Source organism: Bombina bombina, chromosome 2 (genome assembly GCF_027579735.1).
Source record: "Bombina bombina isolate aBomBom1 chromosome 2, aBomBom1.pri, whole genome shotgun sequence".
NCBI lineage: Eukaryota > Metazoa > Chordata > Amphibia > Anura > Bombinatoridae > Bombina > Bombina bombina.
In genome coordinates, this window is record NC_069500.1 from 373,633,329 (window position 1) to 373,656,889 (window position 23,561).

At 41.4% G+C, this 23,561-nt stretch overlaps 1 protein-coding gene across 1 annotated transcript in view; it reads left to right on the forward strand.

Moving 5' to 3' along the window:
- AACS (acetoacetyl-CoA synthetase) overlaps positions 1 to 23,561 on the forward strand; it is a 350,996-nt gene that overhangs the window by 161,962 nt on the left and 165,473 nt on the right. The window contains exon 6 of the mRNA XM_053701850.1: positions 12,710 to 12,824. Coding sequence (XP_053557825.1) covers positions 12,710 to 12,824 — 115 coding nt within the window. The remainder of the gene's footprint in view (positions 1 to 12,709; positions 12,825 to 23,561) is intronic.

The window sequence follows — 23,561 nt, forward strand, 5'->3', positions numbered from 1 at the left end:
CAGATTTATGGTGTGTTCTGTTTAACTCTGTCAAGTTTTCTACCACTCCTACTACTTCTTACAAATTCACGAGCAGGTCAGACAATGTTTGTTTGATTAGTAGCATACACTAGTATATGCAACGCAGTGAGGGTTAACATAATGCATTATAGGACAACACCGTGACACTTAATTAATAATATGGGGGAATATCCCCCCCCCCTCCAAAAGGGAATAGGCCACTTTCTGATTTGAGTAATGTATGTTATATACTCTGGAAACTGTTCACAATCCCAATATACAAGACACACTATCTCTGAGTTTTCTGGCAAAATGAACATATATGTAGGGTCATCTTTAACCCACACTAAAACTAACAATCAACTCCAAAATTGGATCAATTATGGATTCCTATTGTCCAATATTTACTTATGGTACACCTTGTTTCTCGTGATTTTTAACTTGTTATAAGAGCCCTATTTTTGCCACAATATAGCTGAAGTTTCATTAATTGAGAAGTAAAGAATTTATTTATTTAAAATTTTTTTGAGCAACTGGAATCACTCCTTTATTGTGGCATATATACGCATCTAACAATGTATACTTAGGGTCCGTAACATAATTTAAATTACAACTGCCAACATGTTCTTATGCAGGTTTTTGCTGTCCTTAAGTATAGAGTAGCGCAATTGTGTGTTTTTAACTTTCAATTAATTTGATCCAATAAGAATTTTGTACCTCCTTTTAAATAGCAGGCTATGACTACGGCTTAACTGCAGAAACGCGTAAGCCCAGTGCTGCGCTCACTCTGCTAAGCTGTGAAGATCTCCTTTGTTTGTAACTCTTTTAATCGAAGACAAATAAAAGTCACGTTTTAAGTTGGCGTGGATTATCCTTTCTTGATGATGTGTGTGTATATATATATATATATATGTGTATATATATGTGTATATGTATGTGTGTGTATGTGTGTATATATATATATATATATATATATATATATATATAGACAATTGCATAGGGGTACCAGCACTCACTTTTTTGTAGTACATCATCTGGGGTGCTCTTCAAGTAAAGAACATATAAAGCAGGCAAAGGGAAGGCACTCACCGTCTTAATAACAAACTCTTTTATTGTTTAGTTAATGTTTTTGGGGTTGCCCCCGTCCTCAGACCAACAGAACATATTCAAAACTCACCTATTTAACAGGAAACCCATCACCATGAAATCTGAATCAGCTGTGTCCCTGCAAGTCTTCCCAAGCGCAACTGCGCATGAGCAAAACTGTTATGGAACACAGCTGCGAAAAAAATGGCCTCAAGAAAAAGCCATCACCATAGTAACCTCCTAACACCAACGTGTATAACATCTGACAGATTAAAAACAAACATGATCGCAAAATGTACTAGCCATATATTGATATCATATGTGTGTATTCTAACATACTACCTCCTAAGCAACATCAAACCCAGCATTCACATATTTAGTACCCTGTTGTATCGTTACTAGCCAAACGTTACCTAGCAACCTAATATCAACACAAACCCACAGCGCTCCTTATTAAACATATTGAACAAGCCATACCGTATTCAATAGTGCCTGTACACATCCAGCGCTGTGAATCAATCATACTCACCCCAGTGGGATTAACGTGACAAAACCAATGTTCAATTAAATTAACAGACACCCCACCACAATCAACCATAATTATCTCACAGACCACATCCATAAGGACGCCACCTATAAAGAAGATAAACAATCTTCTACAGTGATGGTACAGAACTCGCAAGCCATGCAAACACGCTCAAAAAACTGGGCAGGCAGAGGCCGCACACACGAGGGGGGCACAAGTTTCAGGCAAAGGGGAAGGCCACCGAGACAATGGCGCAAGTAGCCAGTGATGAGAGTAACACAATGAATACAAGCAACATAATGAATCTCAGTTCACATATACTTTCTGCTGCTGAACAATCTGTCCTTCAAAAAGGATTCAAATTTGTGCCAACTGTTAAGTCTGATGATTTCTCTTTGAGTGTGGATATATATAAATTCCGGAGGGCACTACAGCTAAAGGAACATTTTGGTACGTCTGAGACACCTTGTAGGACGTTCAGGAAGAAATCAAGTTTGATCCCAAAAGCAATAACCCGAGTATCAAGACTTATTCACGGATGGTGAATGATGGGTTGATGTCAGAACAACATGAGAAAACGAACTCAGTACGTAATAATCTTACGAGACTGGAACGAACAGCCTTGAAGGATTTACAGTGAAATCACGTGTTGGTGATCAGGGAGGCCGATAAAGGGGGTGCCCTGGTACTCCAGGATTTACTCAGACTACAAGGCAGAGATTGTTGCTCAACTCTCTGATGGTAATACATATTGTAAATTACCCAGGGACCCCACAAAAGTCTTCAAAGATGAGATAGACATCTTTTTTAATCATCTTCTACAGGTGGGGGTGGTAGACAAGCAACTGAGGGATTATTTGCTGACTGAGTATCCGATTATACCGGGGATTTACACTATTCCTAAGGTCCATAAAGACCCCTTACATCCCCATGGCAGACCTATTGTCTCGGCCAGGGGTTCAATTCTACAACCGTTGGCCACCTATGTTGACTCCCTTCTCCAACTGCTTGTTCGAAATGTTCCCTCATTTCTATTGGATTCCATTGAATTGATAAGGCTGCTACAGGATTGGGACAGGTATGACAAAACGGATGTGCTGGTCACCCTGTATGTGACCAGCCTATACACGATTATACCACATGACCTGGGCATGTCTGCAGTCAAGAAACAACTGCTCAGGAGTCCGTATGTTGGACCACCTGTGGATGTTATCCTACAGTTATTGAATTTTTGTTTAAAGTACAACTACTTTAAGTTCGAAAAAGAGTTTTACTTACAGATCTCGGGCACTGTGATGGGGTCCAATGTGGTCCCATCCTTTGCTAATCTGTTTATGGCAGACTTTGAATCTGAACAGACCAACTTGTTCTGAGATGACAGGATTAAACTATTCCGTAGATACATTGATGACCTCTTCATTGTCTCGGGTGGTACACAGGAGGATCTACAGAGGTGGTTTGCTGACCTTAATGAGATGGATTCCAGAGTACAATTTAAAATAACATCTAGTAGTGAATCTGTGGACTTCCTTGATTTGCGAATCTCTAAGGGGACCAAAAGGTTCTGCACTACTTTGTTCCAAAAGCCAACTGACAGGAATTCCTTACTGGAAATATCCAGTTGTCATCCACCAAGTTTAAAGAGGGCACTTCCTAGATCCCAATTTAAGTGGTAAGAAACAACACTGATGAACAGCAAAAACAAACCCAGTTGAAGGAGATGCACCATCGGTTTAGTGAACGTGGTTATGGAAGTACACATACTAAGGAGGCACTCAGTGAGGCCTTACAGATGACTCAGGAATAAGCTTTGGTTAAACAGAACCATGATGAAAGCGTGACAAGGATGATATTCAGCACAACTTTTGCACCAGAGAAAATCGGATTCGCAGCTGCATTAAAGGACAATTGGGACATTGTTGCAAGTGATAAGTCACTCCCCTTTGGACACATGGAGGGCCCCATTGTTGGCTTTAGACGTGGTAGTTTTCTAAAGGATCTACTCCTATGACCTGATAACAAGGACAGTTATAATCCTCAAACTTGGTTAAGTCAAAGAAAGATGGGATGTTTTCGCTGCAGTGGTTGCATGACGTGTCGAGGTTTGATCCAGAGTTCTAATTTCATCCATCCCTGGACCAACAGGAAGTTCTTCATTAGACAAAGAGTGACTTGCACCACTACTCACGTTCTATATTTGTTACACTGTCCGTGTGGGCGGTTCTACGTGGGCAAGACAAAGGATGACCTACGCACCAGGATGGCTAATCATAGATCTGCCATCCGGAGTGCTATCAAAAATGGTGACTCTGAACAGCCAGTGGCGAGGCATTTCACTCAAAATGGCCATGGAGTATATGATCTACGCTACATTATCATTGACCACGTTCCGGCACCACAGACAGGGGGCGACAGGTCAAGACGCCTATTGCAGAAGGAGTTGCAGTGGATTTATGTTCTGGACACTATGCACCCAAAGGGCTTGAATATGTCTATGGATTACCAGTGTTTCCTTTGAAAATGTTATATGGTTTTAGACCTGATCTCTTAACTATTGTGCTCTAGCAGTCTACTTGCTGTTTTGAGCATGTATGACTACAGTATTGGTTGTTAGAAGTAAAATGAGGATTCCAATGTGTGTTTGGAAATGGGTGTAAATTGTTTGGTATGGTGAGTTTGGTGTTTGAGTGGCTGCGACTGCATGAGTGAATGAGGTTATTGATTGTTGAGTATTAGGATTGTACATGATATAGTAGCTCTGGGGGTGCGTATATCGTATAAATTCCCACTACACATTACGTTTTTTGGTGGTTAAAATTATTGCCAATTTTGGAATGATGGTTATGTGTATATTATAGTTTTTTTGTTGAATAAACTATTTAGTTTAAGGATTGAGGTGAGTTGAAGTATGATGTTAATTTAATTGGAGTTTGTGAGTGGTTGTGGATGTTGTGATGTGTGATTTCTTATTTCTTATTGCGTGTGTTGCAGTGGGTATGTGTGGTATAGGAGAATAGACCTGCAGGTGGTCTAATTGGTTTGACACTATGGTATTATTACTGATGGGTATGAGCTAGCTCTGTTTGTTACAGTATAATACAGCTGACATTTTGGTGGTCCTGTATCAACAAAAATTTGTTTTAGTACCTTTATGACAGTCCGTGTTGAGTGTGGGCTTATTGCTGTTGTTTTGACAGTGAATGTGAGGTTTGTTTGGGTGTGATTATATTTGGGTACTAGTGCAATTTTAACTGGAGGTGTGAGGTGTTTTGTGTGCTGTAGTATGCGAGTGAGTTTGGAGTTAAGGCTAGCGGTGCACATCTCTTGAATGGAGTTGAGGTTACGTTAGCTCCGATGGGGAGTATAAGACCAACATTTTATAACTGATGGCGAAAAGCGGTCACTTTAAATGACAGAGTATGGTATCCGGTCTTTTAAGTTGGTTAGACGTTTGGCTGCTAGGCTTTGTTTTGGTTGTTGTGACAGTGATTTGTTTGTATTATGCTGCTTGCGTTATGATAGAGAATGTGCATCTGGCTTTATAGGTCTATTTGGATGTTGGGCGATTGTTTATCTTCTTTATGGGTGGCGTCCTTATGGATGTGGTCTGTGAGATAATTATGGTTGATTGTGGTGGGGTGTCTGTTGATTTAATTGAACATTGGTTTTGTCACGTTAATCCCACTGGGGTGAGTATGATTAATTCACAGTGCTGGATGTATACAGGCACTATTGAATACGGTATGGCTTGTTCAATATGTTTAATAAGGAGCGATGTGGGTTTGTGTTGATATTAAGTTGCTAGGTAACTTTTGGCTTGTAACGATACAACAGGGTACTAAATATGTGAATGCTGGGTTTGATGTTGCTCATGAGGTAGTATGTTAGAATACGCACATCTGATATCTGTTTTTAATCTGTCAGATGTTATACACGTTGGTGTTAGGAGGTTACTATGGTGATGGCTTTTTCTTGAGGCCGTTTTTTTCGCAGCTGTATTCCGTAACAGTTTTGCTCATGCGCAGTTGCGCTTGGGAAGACGTGCAGGGACACAGCTGATTCAGATTTCATGGTGATGGGTTTCCTGTTAAATAGGTGAGTTTTGAATATGTTCTGTTGGTCTGAGGACGGGGGCAACCCCGAAAACGTTAACTAAACAATAAAAGAGTTTGTTATTAAGACGGCGAGTGCCTTCCCTTTGCCTGCTTTATATATATATATATATATATATATATATATATATATATATATATATATATATGTGTGTGTGTGTGTGATGGATACCCCCCGGCTACCCCGACTGGGTAGCTCCGCCAAAAGGGGTCCTGCTTCCTCCCTGCCGACTGCAGCTATGTAGCTGGCAAGAGACCACAGCCTGTAGCCACCCTTGATGCCTGACAGCACCAGTACTCAGGGTCCCACCCTGTGGAAGACTCCAGCTACCCAGACTAGGTAGCTCTTCCAGCGCGTCCTTCCTCTGCCTGGAACAGGCTGCTATGTAGCTCAGGAAAGTGATTTTAGCTGGAGCTCACCCAAATATCTAGACAGACTAGCATTCAGGTTAAACAGGAACTGATTTTATTGTAAAACATACACTCCTTTTATACACAGAGCTCATCTTGATAACACAAAGGACAATCCCACAATTTTCCCGCCGTTCCCGCCCCTCCAGACTGACCGGCGCCTCCATAAGAGCCACAGTCCCACATAATCTCAATACATAGGGGTGGCGGTTTCGGGATGATCCACTTCGAGTGCGTTTTAAAGCTCTTGGTCCCCAGATTTTACAGTCCAAAAATCAGCATGATTCGTTACTGGGGACCGGAGTTACAGTCCGTTGAAGTTATGGGGTTAGGGGTGTCCAAAACCCTCGGTTCCCAAAGGAGCTCCCCTCCAGCAATTCCGCCACCCCTTGTACTCCCCAGGGGCTACTAATCCCCAAAAGAGCGGAGCTCCGGGGCACAGGGTTTCTGGAGCGACCTGGGTTAAAGTTAGCGGGTGTTCCGCTGTCCTGTGGCCGACCGGGAGTTCCAGGAGCCTGGCCAGCCTCAGAGGGGTTAGGCGGGTATCCGTTGTGAGGCGGCCGACCGGGAGTTCCAGGAGCCTGGCCAGCCTAGGAGGGTTTTCCTGGTCATAAACCATCTCTTCTCTGAAGACAAAACAAGCCAAAACAAAGCAAACAAACAGCTTCCAGAGATGGTGGTTGCTCTGAGGAGCCCAAAACCACTGAGAAACAACAGGGGTGAGGTTGTAGGGGGGTGAGGGATAGCCTTAGCCATCTGGTCTCTGTGACAATATATATATATATATATATATGTATATATATATATGTGTGTGTATATATATATGTATATATGTGTGTGTGTGTGTATATATATGCAAAATCCCATGTGCTGGGTGGTATATATATATATATATATACAAATAAAAATTTAATCTGGGTAGAGATCATACATCTCAGATGAGATCATTGTGAAATTATGATAATCAGACTAACTACATGCTTTGCTTCCTTGCTGATGCCTAAGTGGCCAGGCAGAAACACTTTCTTGTTACTTCAGCCTACCTGATTGTTCTGGCAGAGCACTATTGGTTACTTCCAAAATCTCTTGACTACTTCCTATGTAACTACCAACATCTGTCTTTATTGATTTGTACCCCCGGTATAGTGCTGTGGAATCCGAATCTGCTGCATATGCATATTATATCATTAACCCCTTAAGGACCAGCGACGTACCCTGTATGTCGCTGGCCTTTTTTTGGGACTTGATTGTTTTATAGCGCGGTCTTGCCACCAGCGTTGAGACTGCTCTATTCCACAAAGCCTGCTGGAGGGAGGGCATTAATAGTGTGTTCTTGCTAGACTTGTGCTATTATGTCCTGAAAAAACCCTTAACGACCAGTGATATACAGGGTACATTGTGGTCATTAAGGGGTTAAATCAATAAAAATGTCAGGAAATGCATGCAGAGACTCTCTTTTGATATTTTATTATTTAAAAGCATTTTCCTAGACTGCCACTAGAGAGCAGCAGAGCTCTACTACACATACATTACATTCCCCCCCCCTTTGATTGCTTCAACAAAAGAATACTATCCATGTTCACAAATTACCTTCAGACTGTTTATTTGCAAGAAGGTGTTTGGTTTGAGGCGCTAAACAGATTTTAAACAGCTTTGGAAATGTTTGCTTTGTTTTTGGTCAAGGACAGACTAAATGTTCAAGCTTTAATATATTGTTTATGTCTTTAAATAGTAGGATTTAGGAGTAAGCACCAAGTCTAAATCTTATTATTTTTTTCAGTGCATAAATTGATATCAGATTTAGATTATTTTTTATGCACTATGATTAGTATTATTTTGTTGCTTATTTACTTGCAGCTTATTTTTATTTGTATTTCACAGATAAATTCATGTTCTTTGATGGATAGAAAAACTTGCAGACTAATAATGTATCACATGATATTGCAGTCAGGACAAATGATGGTTAAAAACTGAGACATCAGTAAGGTCGAAGCTAAGCAAGTCCTTGTAGCAGTGCATTACACACTCAGATCTAGTCCTTCCTTCTTTCTCTTTGTTTTCCCTATTTTTACTTTTTTTGAAAAAGTCTTTTAAATAGATAATTAAATAGGAAAAAGTCTGGGTGACCAGAAGAATTGCTGATGATCTAAATTCATGGCACTAAATTAGCAATACGACAGATTATGACAAATTAAAACCCATATAAAGAAATAACTGTGGAACTATAACACAATCTTTAAATATTCAGGGTCCTTGCAGAGAGCAGTATAGAAAAGAGACATGAACTGGCATCCAATCAATGCAATAGGAATTCTAAATAAAATGTGAAAGCCGATCTGGAAAGAATATTTTGCTACATTTTATTTATATGATTCAAGCAGTAATTTGCCCATTAAAAAAGGGCTCTCTGTACATTGCAACATTAGGAGTTTAAAGGGACATGAAACCCAAACCTTTTCTTTTGTGATAGAGAATACAATTGTAAACAACTTTCCAATTTACTTCTATTATTTAATTTGCTTCCTTCTCTTGTTATCCTTTGCTGAAAGGTTTATCTTGGCAAGCTCAGGAGCAGGAAAGAACCTAGGTTCTAGCTGCTGATTGGTGGCTGCATATATATATATATATATATATATATATATATATATATATATATATATATATATATATATATATACTGACTGTCATTGGCTCACCCATGTGTTCAGTTAGAAACCAGTAGGGCATTGTAGCTCCTTCAGCAAATGATACCAAGTGAATGAAACAAATTAGATAATAGAAGTAAATTAGAAAGTTTCTTAAAATTGTATTCTCTATCTGAATCGTGAATGAAAAATTTGGCGTTTCATGTCCCTTTAATCCCAAAAGCTGATGAGTTGAAACCTTATGCTACACTTACAATCCAAAAAAAGCCCCCTCATCTCTGAATCCTGGCTCAGCCCCAAAGTCCCAGATTCTGCTATTGCCATCCAGGGTTATCTGTGTCTCAGAAAACACAGCTCTTAAAGAGGTAGTGGCCTGTTAATATATGTTGAGGAGTCTATAAACTTCTCACTTTTAAACCTACCCAATTCCTACACAAGCTTTGAATGTATTGCTGCCAAAATAATAATCCCATTCTCCAAACCTGTAATTTCATTATTGTCCGCATTTACCGTCCCCCTTCGCCCCCAACTGATTTGCTTCAAGAGATATCTCGCTAATAAATGAAATTGCCTCCCAGTATAAGAAGGGTGCATTGCTGGTTCTAGGTGACTTCAATGTAGCCACCAATAAGCAAGCGCTATCTAGGGTGCCAAACCCAAAATTAGCCAGATTTACATTCCTGCTTTTTAAATAAAGATAGCAAGAGAAAAAATGATAATAGGAGTAAATTAGGAAGTTGCTTACAATTGCATTCTCTATCTGAATCATGTAAGAAAAAAATTGGATTTAGTATCTCTTAACCTGTTGTTTGGACCTCATATTGACAAACTATTGAACATACTGTACTCTAAAATTGTGGAACCCTTTTTAGAAATAAATCCAATCTAAATCCTGAGATTAGGAAACGTATTGTACAACAAATGATTCCAGCAATTGATAATGGGGATGTTGTGTATGTGTCTGTGCCTCAGATCCATCTTTGTACACTTACAACTCTCTAACTCGTTGTTATACTGATTTGTCCTGCAATGTGATTACAAATCATCATTGGGATATGTTAAAAGAACTAAACTGTCTTTCGCTCCACTCTAGACCTTTACTTCCCCTCTCTTGCCTTGTCTCCCACAGTACCTGAACAGTATGCTCAACCCTGCTCCCCACTCACCCTATAACTTAAAGGGACATGAAACCCAAAAAATGTATTTCATGATTCAGATAGAGAATTTAATTTTAAACAACTTTCCAATTTACTTTTATTATTTAATTTGCTTCCTTCTCTTGTTCTTCTCTGAAAGGTGTATCTTGGCAATCTAAGGAGCTACAAAGAACCTAGGTTCTAGCTGCTGATTGGTGGCTGCATATATAAATCGATTGCCTATGGCTCACCCATGGGTTCAGTTAGAAACCAGTAGTGAATTGCTGCTCCTTCAACAAATAATACCAAGAGAATAAAACAAATTAGATAATATAATTAAATTAGAAAGTTGTTTAAATGTGTATTCTCTATCTTAATCATGAAAGAAAAAAATTTGGCTTTCATGTCCCTTTAAAGGGACAGTCAACACTTACTTTAACATGTTTTTATATTGAAAATAACAAAACGGAGGTCCGCCTACACTATACCCCTCCTGCCTTGCCGCCTTGCTTCTGTCCTAATCAGCGGCGCTAACTACTCTAATACCCAGTAAATATGGATGCCGGACTCCCCCCACCATTACGTAGCTGCCTTCTTCTTCAACTTATAAGCAAATCAGAATCCAGGCATCGGACAGAAATTGCAAGCGCGTGCAATTTCAGTCCGAGGACTGGATTCTGATTTGCTTATAAGTTGAAGAAGAAGGCAGCTACGTAATGGTGGGGGGAGTCCGGCATCCATATTTACCGGGTATTAGAGTAGTTAGCGCCGCTGATTAGGACAGAAGCAAGGCGGCAAGGCAGGAGGGGTATAGTGTAGGCGGACCTCCGTTTTGTTATTTTCAATATAAAAACATGTTAAAGTAAGTGTTGACTGTCCCTTTAAGGTCCTCTTCTTCCAATTTACTCTCCATTCCCCGTTACAAGGAAGCTAGTCGGTCAGCGTTTTCATTCAGAGCTCCTCAACTGTAGAATAACCTTCCGGAAAGCACTAAATTCTCCGGCAACCTGAGATCCTTAAAAAGCAAAATCTCTCTATCTTTACAAAAAAAAATCAATCCTGTAAATTATAAAAAGACCTACCTTGTGTCTGTGTATTACTATGTAAAAATGTAACTATTTGTACAATATGTAATGTATTGCTGGCATATCCCATACTTGAAAAAGAGAGACATCTCAAAGTATTTTTTCCTGGAAAAACATTTTATAAATAAATTAATAGTAAAAATAGGCCATTTACAGAATTTTGAAAATGTCTCTAGGTTACTTATGTTGCTTTTTGTCCACTATAAGGAACGTGGGACAAAGCACAATTTCTACACATAAGCAAGGAGTGTTTCCCTTTAAGAATAATGCATGGTGCAACCTGTTTCTTGAGTGTAGGTTCTTTAGAGTAAGGCCCTCCTGTATTAGCTAATATCTATAATGTATTTTATAATATACCTCCATGTTAATGTAATTGGATCTACAGAATATGATGGAGCTTTACAAATAAATAACAATAGTAATGTAACCAGTGTTTGATGTCTCTACGTGTCTGGAGAAAGGGTTATAAGATCAGGTGTATGAATAATATTTATAACTGGAGAACACTTGTGTATCTGAAAAGGTTTTGCTTCTGTATTCTTTGACTGATCTGTGTCGTCTTACTCTGGGGACCATCTGTGTTTGTCACTCTAGTGTGCTCCTGTCCTATTTTCTCCCTTCCTTGTTTCATGTTCCGTCTGTTTATTCTTGCCACTTACAAAGACTTAAGAACTCATTGATTTGGCTACGGCCATAGTGTTTGCATGAACTTACTTCAGGTTAATCATTCTTTTCAATCACGCTTTTGAATTATCATCAAAGTGAAACCTGTTCAAATATCTTTGGATCAAAAGGGGTTAAAGGCTCATTTTAAAATGTATTATAGTGTTCAGCGTTCTTCCCAGGAACGATTTTAAAGGGCGCACAACCTGACTGATTTTCCTGACAAAGTAAGAAACATTTTAAGTCAATATTAAGCTAAATGAGTTGATATTAAGTTGATTTATTGGTAATCTGTGCAACAAACATTGAAGAAAAAAAGTTGTTAAATAAAGCACAAATGTATTGCATAAAAGGGAAGGCAAATTCAAAATGTAACTTTAATGTATTGCATAGAGCATGACATAAACAACTTTCCAGTTTACGTCTATTATCAATTTTGCTTATTTCCTTTGGTATCCTTTGTTAAAGAGTAACCCAAGGTGAGCTAAGGAGTATGCACATGTGTCTAGCTATGTGGCAGCAGTGTTTGCAGCAATTTTTACACGTCTTGCTTGTGGAGGCTTCCATGTTTACAAGCGTCTGAGCTTGCTCTGAAAAGACCCAGCTTTCTCAGCACCCTGGAAATGCTGGGACTTGCGTTATAGGAGCGCTGAGCGAACGCCCAATGCTGAGCTTTGAAGTCTTTACAAAACGCTCCAAGCGAGCTCTGAGTAGCTTGGAGCGTTTGCCGAACGCGGCTTGTGACTACTAAAAACACTTGTACACTCCTAAGCTCCTGTCAGCTTATATAGGTTTGCTCTTCAACATGGGATACCAAGTTTTTTTGTTTGTTTTTTCCCTTTGCTGAAAAAATAACTTTTTTATTTTTTAGACATTACTGTAAGTTTCAAAATAAACTGCTTTAACTGGTGGAGAGAGGTGGAGAGAATACGCTGCTGGGGCCTAGGCCTTTAATGTTAGACAACCTATAACGATATATATGACAGTGATTTTTCTAGCTCTGTCTAATAATATTTCTTGCGTTTAACATGTTTCTCATTTACAGGGAGTGCTGGACAGGTTTTCCCAAATTCAACCCAAACTAATCTTCTCAGTTGAAGCTGTGGTTTACAATGGAAAAGAACATGGTCACCTCGAGAAACTACAGAGTGTAGTGAAAGGTATGTGGTTGGAATACACGCAGCAGGGACTAAAAACGTGAACGAAACATTTAACATGTAATGCATGCTGAGCAAATTCAAACCAAAGTTTAAAGGGACGTGTTAACTAAGCGCTGAATTACCAACATGATGTAACATTCCTGTAAAAAGCAGACTAGAAAATCTCACATAATTATCTCTTTGCGGAGGTATTTTACACGTCCAATCAGGATGCTTGTCCTGAGAACTTTTGTGAAATTATGGCACAATTCATCTAGAACACAGCAGAGCAAGCATCTAGATTTGATGTTTAAATGGACAGTATACACCAATTTTCATGTAACTGCATGTAGTAGACACTACTATAAAGAAGAATATGCACAGATCTAAAAATCCAGTTTTAAACCTTCTAAAAAGTTACTTAGAAGCTCTCAGTTTAGCACTGTTGATGAGGTAGTCTGGGACACCCACTTCCCCCCTTCCCTGCATATTAAAAGACAGATAACCTAAACAGGAGCCAGCAGGAGTCTGTAATGATGTGTATACATCTGACACTGTTGGGCTTAGTTAGGAGTCTGAAAACCAGCACAATGTTATTAAAAAAATAAATAAGCAAAACTATACATTTTTATAAAAACACTAACAGATAGGCTATATAAATGGATCATCTACAAAACATTTATGCAAAGAAGAATCTAGTGTGGTTCCTCTATAATAGTATATGGCTGCTGTGAAAATGATTAAGTAAAATATCTTGTACACTTAGCACGCTTGTTGCAATACCTTTAAGTCCACTTAAAAGGATGTTAAACTCCTAGAATATATCCACAGATAAGCACTGCGTTGCAAAAAGATTGTTTTTAAATTCATTTAAACCTGCCTCTTGCTCATTACTATATACAAGGTTTTGCAAATAAAGAGGGGTTGAAAGAGTCCATGTAACTGATGTGACTAATTAACCAATTAATGTGTAGACCCAAGTAAACTTTAGCATATTTGCCTATGATAGAGGCAGACTAGGCTTTCGAAAGAAATTGAACAAACACAATTTTCATAGGTATTTTACAGCAAAAGCAGGAAAGATAAAATATTGTAAATTAATTTCATTATTTACAATTCTCTTTCTTTTGCTGTACAATTGCTTTACAATTTTCTTTCTTTCATTGTTTGCCTTTCGTCACAGGAGGTTGTCAGAGAAGTGTCAGAAGATTTGGAGTAGTCTTTTAGTGAGAGCATGGATGAATGTTAGAGTCCGGAAATGCAGGGAGAGTCTTTCTGCAAACCCATCCCGACTCAGATTAACAGCTCCATAAGTAATCAGCGTTGACGAGTTTTTCTGTACTCAAGTCCATGTCACACTTGAAAGGCTGTGTTTCTGTTCCACAGCATAGATTCTAGTAAGATCGTTTCATTTATACACATTTGATAACGCAAGAAGACAGGGTCACAGTGTGTCTCCTTTTATCTGTATAGAATCAAGGGTTAATATCCTCGGAAAGGGGATTATTGAACAGGGGGGGATTTATGCATAATATTTTTTATTGTGTTTAATGCTGTGACATGTGTGAGATGAGGCTCTCTCAATGTGTGAACAGTCAGGTTTCCTTAGAGAGATATCTATGCAGCCTTTTGGTGCATTTTCTCGTTAATGCAGGGGCGGTTCTGCATGGCACTCCATGTGACCTCTTTAACTTTCTCTTTCTTGATTGGCGGTTGCAGAAGACGAAACCTTTTCTCTGTGGTCTGGGTCATAGGAGGTGGTGAGTACCCCGGCCATTGGGGTATAAAGGTGCTATTTAATTTCTATCTAGTCCGTAATAAAAGCGCAAGCTATGGAGGACTCTGATATGTTAGAGGGTACTCCCTCTTTAAACAAATCTAATTCCTGTGTTTATTGTGAGGAGGTTCCGGTGGATCCGCCTGCTCAATTATGTTCCACATGCTTTGATAATATTGCAATATCTAAAAATAATAATATATTTAGTACAACTGAGCCGTCCACCTCTGAGGGTTCTTCGTCCCACGATGTGCCTTCCCTACATTCATCTCCGATTACACATGCATCTCCTCAGGGCACTACTAATCCTCCCCCGGGAGGTGCCCTTTGGATGCCAGATTTCGCTGAGCAGTTACAAACGGCGTTCTCTGTGGCCTTCAATGCCTTACCATGCCCTGCTAAGCGCCAGCAAAAGGTGAAACATAGCTATCCGTCCCAGGGTTCATCTACTCCGTTGGATGTCTCTGATAGATTATTCAGCGAGCATTCGGAGGATGCTCTTTCGTGGTCGGAATCAGCGACATCTACACCTCCAGCTGCGGAGGAGCCAGACTTTAAGTTTAAGATAAAGCATTTGCGCTTTCTGTTGAAAGAGGTGCTTGCTACATTAGAGGTTCCGGAAACAAAACTACCGGAGGAACCTTCAATCCCTAAGTTAGATAGGGTTTACGAGGACAGGGTGGTGCCTCAGACCTTCCCGTCCCCGTTAAGATAGCGAATATTAAGAACGAATGGGAGAAACTTGGCTCGTCCTTTTTTCCCTCTACTTCTTTTAAAAAAAAAAAACTGTTCCCCGCTACTCATCTGTCTTTGCAGATGGCAGATGGCATCATGGTTCTTCAGGTTCCTGGGGACTCAGAACCGTTATTTAAATTTCTATGGAGTTGGAAGATATGTGTGACCTTGTGATCTGGTGCCCGAGTGATTAACAATTTGATTTTCACTCAAAGTTCTTCCGGACACTGATTCTTAAGCCTATTATGCATTTTCTTGCAGTGGCGGAGTCTTATTCTCCCGTCTTGGTGGATCTTCTGGTCTGGATGCGCGGGCATGTTTTTCTTCCTCTACTCCGGGTGATGTTACTCTAAGAGGTGGTGTGCAGGAGTTCCCTGCCCTCTGTGGGCAAAGTTATTTTCTTTGGAAGATAGATCCTTCAGGGATCTCTGCCTGTTGTCTCTTCCATTTTCTACCCTTGATCTGACCACGGTCTTTGACGTTCGAGTGTCTTGCGTCCTCGTTGCAACGCTTGCCTTGGGGCTTGTCAGTGAAGAGTCGAGGTCGGGTACGAATGGCTGCCCTTCGGGGGTCAGGTAGTTGACCATTTATCCTCGACGAGTTTTCCTCGAGATCCATATGCACTGGGTGCTGAATCTTAGACCGTTCAGGAGTTCCTCGTGACTCTTGGGTTTGGGACTATGCCTAGATCGCAAAGTCTACAGACTTTTGAGGTATGCTCCTCCCTGTAGGAGGCAGTTTAGGGTTTTTCTGGAGGTTGGATCTTCAATCGACTCCTTTTAGAGGACTCTGGCCTAAGTCCATGTCTCTCCTTGGATGGGTGTGGACAGTTCGGTCTCACACTAGATGTTTGTGATCCCGCGGGCCTCTCTTCTAGGGGCCGGGGCTCGGTGAGTGATGCCTATCTGACTGTGGCTTAGGCTTTAGGTCCTTCTGACGGGTCCCTATCGGTTTTCTGGTGCATTTAAGATGTTCCTGTAGACTCCAGGTCTCTTTCAACTGGATTGGCGATATGGCCAAGGGGTCTCGCTAGGGTCTATGGTAGGGTGTTCTTCCGTTGTTTTCATTCCCTTCTCTTCTAGAGTAGGGGTTGGGTTCTCCGGGTTCGGAGTTACCTTAGTATCTGTAGCGTTCTGTGGGTCCTTGGTTCTTGCCTTGCAGGTTTTTTTCCCTTCTTGCGTTTCAGGATCCTGGAAGGGGAGCTGCGATGTGGTGTCTGGTTCCTCAGTTTCTGCAGCGGAAGGCTGAGGGCTTGCACCCTTTGGGGCTTCTGATATATGGATGCTGAGGTTCTGAGGGCCTTCTTCCCTTGGAAAGTGTTCCTTTCTTGACGAAGACAGAGTGTAGGGGGGTCTCGTACCCGAGCACAATGTCTATCCTGACTCACGGTAGCATGCCATTTGTAGCAGCGGTCTATACGGGGACTTTGTTCCTAGTTGATCCTTCTTTCTCTTCCAGAGGTCTGGGACTCTGTCTTCGGCCTTGTCTAGCCTTTTGGCTGGGACCATTATCCTGGAGGGAAGGTTGGGGATCGATTACTCTATGTAGTGTTAACCGTTTCTTAGTGAGGTCCTCTCCTTTGTGGGAGGACTTTGGATGTCCTCCTCTTTTCTACTGGTGCTGGGAGGGGGGGGGGCTCTTTGGAGCCTGCTATTTGGAATTTGCACCGTGAAGGTGTATCCAGCTACAGCAAATTGCACTTGACGGTATGCTAACAAGCTTTGAAGTGCCTTCAGTGGTTTGGGTTAGCAATGGTGAGTCAGCCTTCCTCCTGGAAGCTGGTCATTGAGAGTTCCTGTTTAGGCGGTTTGAGGTTCTTTTTGGAGAGATTTTTTCTAGCTGCTGTGATAGTTATCCTGTTTCTGCTGTCTCTGCCTGTCTAGCCTGCAGGTCTAGATAGGTTTTGAGGCAACGAGGGGCTCATGGTTTTCCTGGAGTACCTTAGGGTATGGTACAGGATTAGGGATTGAGGGTGTTCCTCAAGTCCTTTTTTTAGGACATGTTTCCCTGTGTATGGATCCTTTTTTCTTCGGTCCTTGTATTTCTAGGGAGTTCGTCTCCCTGGGCGTTGCTATTGTAGGACAACTGTGGGTTGTTCTATATGTGTTGAGTGAGAAAAGTTCCTTTTGGATTTTTCCTGGACTCTGTTTTTCTCCTTTGGGGGCAGATGCGGTCCTTGTCTTTGGCCGGATACCTTCTTGGGAGTCGTGATCCGCGGGGCGGATGCCTCTGAAGTTATTTGGGCATAACGGACTGAGTGGTTTTAGTTTGGCTTTGCTGGCGTTGTAACTAATGTGCAGTTACCTGGACTCGGGTTTTCTCCCGTGTCGTTTGTACTTAAATTTTAGGGTGTTGAGTAATTCAGGCTGTGGTGCCTTTCAAAGGGGCTGCATTTTGTACCCACCCGTTGTTTGCATTCAGTGTCCTCTAGCTTGGGTATGGTTTTCCCAAAAGTAATTAATGCAGATGTGGACTCTTCCCTTTTAAGAAGAAAAACATAAATTATGCTTACCTGATAATTTCATTTTATTCTGAAGGGAAGAGTCCACAGCTCCCACCCGTGTTTCTTCTCTGAGGCGGCTGTCACTTTTTTGTTCTTCTGGCACTTTTTTTCATCATGATATTTCTCCTACTGTTCCTTGTTCCCTTGGCAGAATGACTGGGGGATGAGGGAAGTGGGGGAGGTATTTAAGCCTTTGGCTGGAGTGTCTTTGCCTCCTCCTGGTGGGCAGGTTCTGTATTTCCCAAAAGTAATGAATGCAGCTGTGGACTCTTCCTTTCAGAAGAAAATGAAATTATCAGGTAAGAATAATTTATGTTTTTGCTCTGATCTTTCCTCTCAAGATTGGGTATAGCCGTACTCCACCTTAGTCTCTTCAGTAGGGCAGTGGTGGCTTTTAAGCAGTTAGGAACTTGTGGAGTGGGCTTCGCTGCCTTTTCCTAACATGTTGCTGCCCTGATATAGAAATCCAGAGTAGGTGTACTGTGTTTTTTTCTGTTTTCACAGGTCTCTGTAGAGAGTGGCATCCCTCCATGCTGTGTGAGCTGTCTTCCTGCCAGACGGCTAGATGTGCAGGTAAGTGCCTATAGCCTTCTGGGGCTAGGAGGCTGGCGCTGAAGGGGTTAAGAAAAATATACAATCTGCACTTAATATTGGACTCAGGATCCTTAATGAAGGATATACTGGCAGTGGGCAGGCACCTCGTTAACTTGACCGGAGACTTAAGGGTTAGTCTCCTTCAGGGAGAATGGAGTTGCCTCTCTGTGGAGGCTCAGGTTAAATTTTTCTTACATAATCTACATTAAGTTTATTTTAAAATGACTCAATGTTTGGATTTAAGCTTCACAACGCTAATGTGGAGAATTTTATAGCGGAGGTGGTAGATTTAATGAGCACACTTTTACTTGTGGCGCCATTTCTTTGGAGCGCCTATGTGTGCTGTTTGCTCCGTGTTTGGGGCAGAAACGGAGCGGTTTCCGTTATTTGGTCCTAAGTTTTTCTGACTACTTTGTTCTAGGCAAAGTGCGATATGGCGTTCTTTTTCCCCATGCCAATTTTATGGCCTGTCTCACACACATAGGAGCGGAGTGTCGCCATTTTGAGGGCAGGGCTTATGTTCAGTCAGACGTCTCAGTGTGAAACGGTCGTTGTTATGCCTGTCTCTGATTGTTTCTCCGGAGAGAAGACATGGCTTAAAGATGACAACGTTAATGACATGGCTTAAAAATGACAGACACATTTTAAGGCAACGTTAATGAATCTTACTGAGACTGTTAATTTTACAATTAAAAAAGACCTATAGGTCATACATTATATAGAGACTAGAGTACTACCGGAGCGCATATTTTTTATATCCTCAAGTTAAGGGTTGTTATATGCAGGTTTATTCCACTGTAGTTTAGTGGTGAGCTAATCCAGTTTAATTCATTAGTGGCTTTTGAGGAATACATTGATTTGTTACAAACTTTTTGGTCTCTCTCCCCAACTTCCTGAGGCCTTTCAGGCGGGGGATGCTGTGGCCGCTCCTGCTTTAGCTCAAACCCCCGCTGGCAGCGATTGCAAGCGCGCCGCACAAGCCAAAACAATTTAAGGATGCATCCTTTCTCTTGTAAAGGTGTATCCAGTCCACGAGTTCATCCATTACTTGTGGGATATTCTCCTTCCCAACAGGAAGCTGCAAGAGGACACCCACAGTAGAGCTGTCTATATAGCTCCTCCCCTAACTGCCACCCCCAGTCATTCTCTTGCAGCTCTCGACAAGAAAGGAAGTATCAAGAGAGATGTGGTGACTTAGTGTAGTTTTTACCTTCAATCAAAAGTTTGTTATTTTTAAACGGTACCGGCGTTGTACTGTTTTTACTCTCAGGCAGAAATTGGAAGAAGACTTCTGCCTGGAGGTTTGATGATCTTAGCGGTTTGTAACTAAGGTCCATTGCTGTTCTCACACATACATCCACATGTTTCATGCTTCTCAGGGTATATGCTCATTGCTGCTTGAATAGCAGAGTTGCTAATTCAGCAGTTTAGTACCTGAGAATTCCGGTTATGGTCACCTCTGGTAGGGCAAATGTATAGAATCTATTGAATGTTGCCCTCTGAGCCTCATGTCTCCCAGGATGATGCTGTTCAAGCAATGCCACAGCTTTCTCCTTAAACGTCCCAAGCCTCTATGGCGTTACATGCAGTTCCCTGCGGTTCCTCTCAATCTCCTGGAGGAGTTATTTGGCAGAGTTTGCTGCCCAGGTATTTTCTGGGTATCTGTGCATGATCTGTGTTTCCTATTTTAAAGGGAAATCACAAGAGGAAAATTAGAGATTCAGATAGTAAGGTTTCTGTTTCGCCTGCTGCTACTCAGGTTACCCTCCCTCATAGGTCTGATGAGGAGCAGACGTCGGTAGCTTCTGAGGGTGAAGTCTCAGTTTTGGACAGTATAATTCCTTTGTCTGATGCTGAAGTGATAACCTTCAGATTTATGCCTGATCAGACTCAAATATTCTGTTGCGGTCAACCCTAGGATATTTAGTAAATTTATTTACTAGGATTTCACTTTAGGAAGTTTTCCTGTTTCAGTGCGAGGGGATCTTTGAAGATCCAGATAGTAAGGTTTCTGTTCCTCATTCTGCTACACAGGTTGCTCTCTCTCCTAAGTCTGGTGAGGAGAATTTGCCGGTAGCTTCTGTGGGTAACATCTCATCTCAGATTCAGACAGTAAAATTCCTTCATCCAATGCTGAAGTGGTCCTTTTCAGATGTATGCTGCACACCTCGTGTACTGCTAAAGGAGGTTTTTGGCTACTTGGAAGACCTAGATACCTCTGTCGTTGTCAATCTTTGAAAGTTGTGTGAACTTCATCATTTCTAGGTTGTTCCTTCCAATGAGGAAGTGTTTCTAGATGTGCCTTGGATATTTTCTCAGGAATAGGAGGCTTTGGATACCTTTCTCCCTGTCTTCCGTCCTTTAAAGGATTTTCCTGTCACCGACTCCATTAAAATGCACGGTGCCCTAAGTAGAAGTGAGCTTTCTACTATGGCTCTGAGGACTTCGATCCCTATGGAGGGTAGTTGCTCCTTTACGGATCCATGGATGAGAAGCTGGAGGTTAATTGTTCATTTAGAGCAAGGCATTGTGGCTGAAATCTAGGTCAGCTGAGAAGCCTACCTGTGGCTTAGTGGTACAGCCTAGGCTGATAGTTCTGCAGTTATAGTTTCAATATTTTATGTTTCCTCCAAATCCATGCTTGTGGCCTTTTCCTTTCAAGGATGAGACCTTGTTTGGACTTGATCTGGCAGAATTATCCTCTGACTTTACGGGCGAAAAAAGGCTTTTCTATCCCACGTTAGGAGAATAAGAGTAGAGGAACCTTTTCCTATTTCTGCAGGTTTAGTCATGTCTTTTGGAGTCTGATCTAAGATTTCCTCCTGGGACAGATTTCTCCTTCTAGACTCTAGAATCTAGAGTATCTGCTATCCAGGTATGTTGAGAGGCAGTCCTTGAACTGGGTTCAGGACCTTCCTCTCTGGAAGTGATAGTTCCAGTCCCAGTCCCAGTCTGGGAATAGGATCTAGGTATTTTCCTCAAGTTTCTCAGGTTATGGCCTTCAAAGTAGTATCCATTCTCCTTTGGTTCAAGAGGGCCTGTTCATGTCTAACATAGACCTGAAGGATGTGTATTTATTGTTTCCATTATTCGGGATCTTCTCAAGTTTCTGAGTCTCGTCGTCCTGGAAAGACTTTTAGGTCTTGGGGTATTGCAAGGATGCTTTTCTAGACAATATATGGTTCAAGTGTCATCCTTCTTCGAGCTAACTCTATTTCAAGAGTTCTTGTCCAACCTATTTTCCCATGGATGGGAAATGTATCTGGAGAAGAGTTCCCTTATTCCATCTATAAGGGTGATTTATTTGGGGACCTTAATAGATTCTCTATCTAGGAGAAGATTTTTAACAGAGGTCAGATGATCAAGGAGTTATTCCTTTTCCTTTCTGCAGTTTATTTTCCGGGCAACAACAAGCTCTTTTGGTCCGGTAAATAGCTTAGCCATTGTGCAACCAGAAGGTTGGAGTTTGGATCTAGCTGCAGTTGATTTTACCTTCACTTTCAGTGACTCAATGTATGGAGGGAATTGGTCTGATGGTTACCATGGATATCATTCCCTTTGCTATTTTCCATTTAATGGTGAACTTTCGGATCTGTCTCATAGGATAGATATAGACAGTCAACATGAGATTCTCTCCTGGTTTTTCAGGAGTATCTGTCTTAGGGCGCGGGCTTCTAGAGACATTCCTGGGTGACGTGACAACGCACGCCAACCTGTTGGGCTGGGAAGCAGTCTAGGTCTTGTTCAAGGCGCAGGGATTATGGACTCGGAAATGTCTGCTCTCCTCTTTAAGATCTTGGAGTTGAGAGCGATTTACAATGCTTTGATGGCTTGGCCTCAGTCTTTCTTAGCTTGGTTCCAGTTGGACAATATCACTTCAGTGGCTTACATCAACCACCAGGGAGGAACTCTGAGTTCCTTAGCCATGTAGGAGGTGACTTGGATTGTTCAGTGGGCAGAAGCTCACAATTGTTGTCTATCTGTCATCCACGTTCTAGGAGTGGACAACTGGGAAGCAGATTTCCTGAGCAGACAGACTATTCATCCCAGGTTGCAAGATCTGGTATGCAAATCTAGTGGAGGTCATCTCTTCCACCTTGGAGACTTCCTCTGAGGAAGGACCTTGTTCAGTGTCCCTTCTTTCTTCCAAATATTGTTTCTCTGAAGCTGACCGCTGGGAGATTGAACGCTTAGTTCTGTCTAAGCGTGGTTTTTCTGAGTCGGTCATTGAGACCAGAATTCAGGCTTGCGAGCCTGTTACGAGAAGGATTACCATAAGATATGGAGTAAATATCTTTATTGGTGTGAATCCTAGTGCTAGGATTCCTAGAATTTTGTCCTTTCTCCATGAAGGTCTGGAGAAAAGTTTTGTCAGCCAGTACTCTGAAGAGTTAGATTTCTGCATTATCTTTTTTTACTGCATAAGCATCTGGCGGATGTACCAGATGTGCAGTCTTTTTGTCAGGCCTTGGTCAGAATCAGGCCTGTGTTTAAGTCTGTGGCTCCTTCTTAGAGTCTTATCCTTGTTAAGTTTTGCAGCAGGCTCAGTTTGAGCCATTGCATTCCATAGATATTCAATTGTTATCTTGGAAGGTTTTTTATTGCCATCTCTTCTGCTCGGAGTGTCTCAAGACTCTCAGCTTTGCAGTATGATTTGCCTTATCTTATGCTGTTGAGGCGGTTCTTCGTACTATGTTAGGTTTCTTCCTAAAGTGGTTTCGGACAGAAATATTAATCAGGAATGTGTTGTTCCCTTTCTATGTCTCAGTTCTTCTTTTTAAGAATTTTTGTTGCACAACTTGGAAGTTGTGCGTGCTTTAAAATTTTATCTCAGGCAACTAAGGATTTTCGCCAGTCTTCTGCCCTGTTTCTTTTTTTCTCTGGGCAACATGAAGGTCAGAATGCTTTCAATTCAACTTTTTCTCTTTGGTTGAGAAGTATAATTGGTTTTGCTTATGAGACTGTGGGTCAGCAGCCTATTGAGAAGTTTACGGCTCACTCCTCCAAAAATGTAGGTTTTTGTGGAGCAGATTTGCAGGGCTGCAACTTGGTTCTCTTTGCATTCTCTTTCCAAATTTGATTTTTTTGTCTCGGACGAAGCGTCCTTTGGGAGTAAGGTTATTCAAGCGGTGGTGCCTTCTGTTTAGGT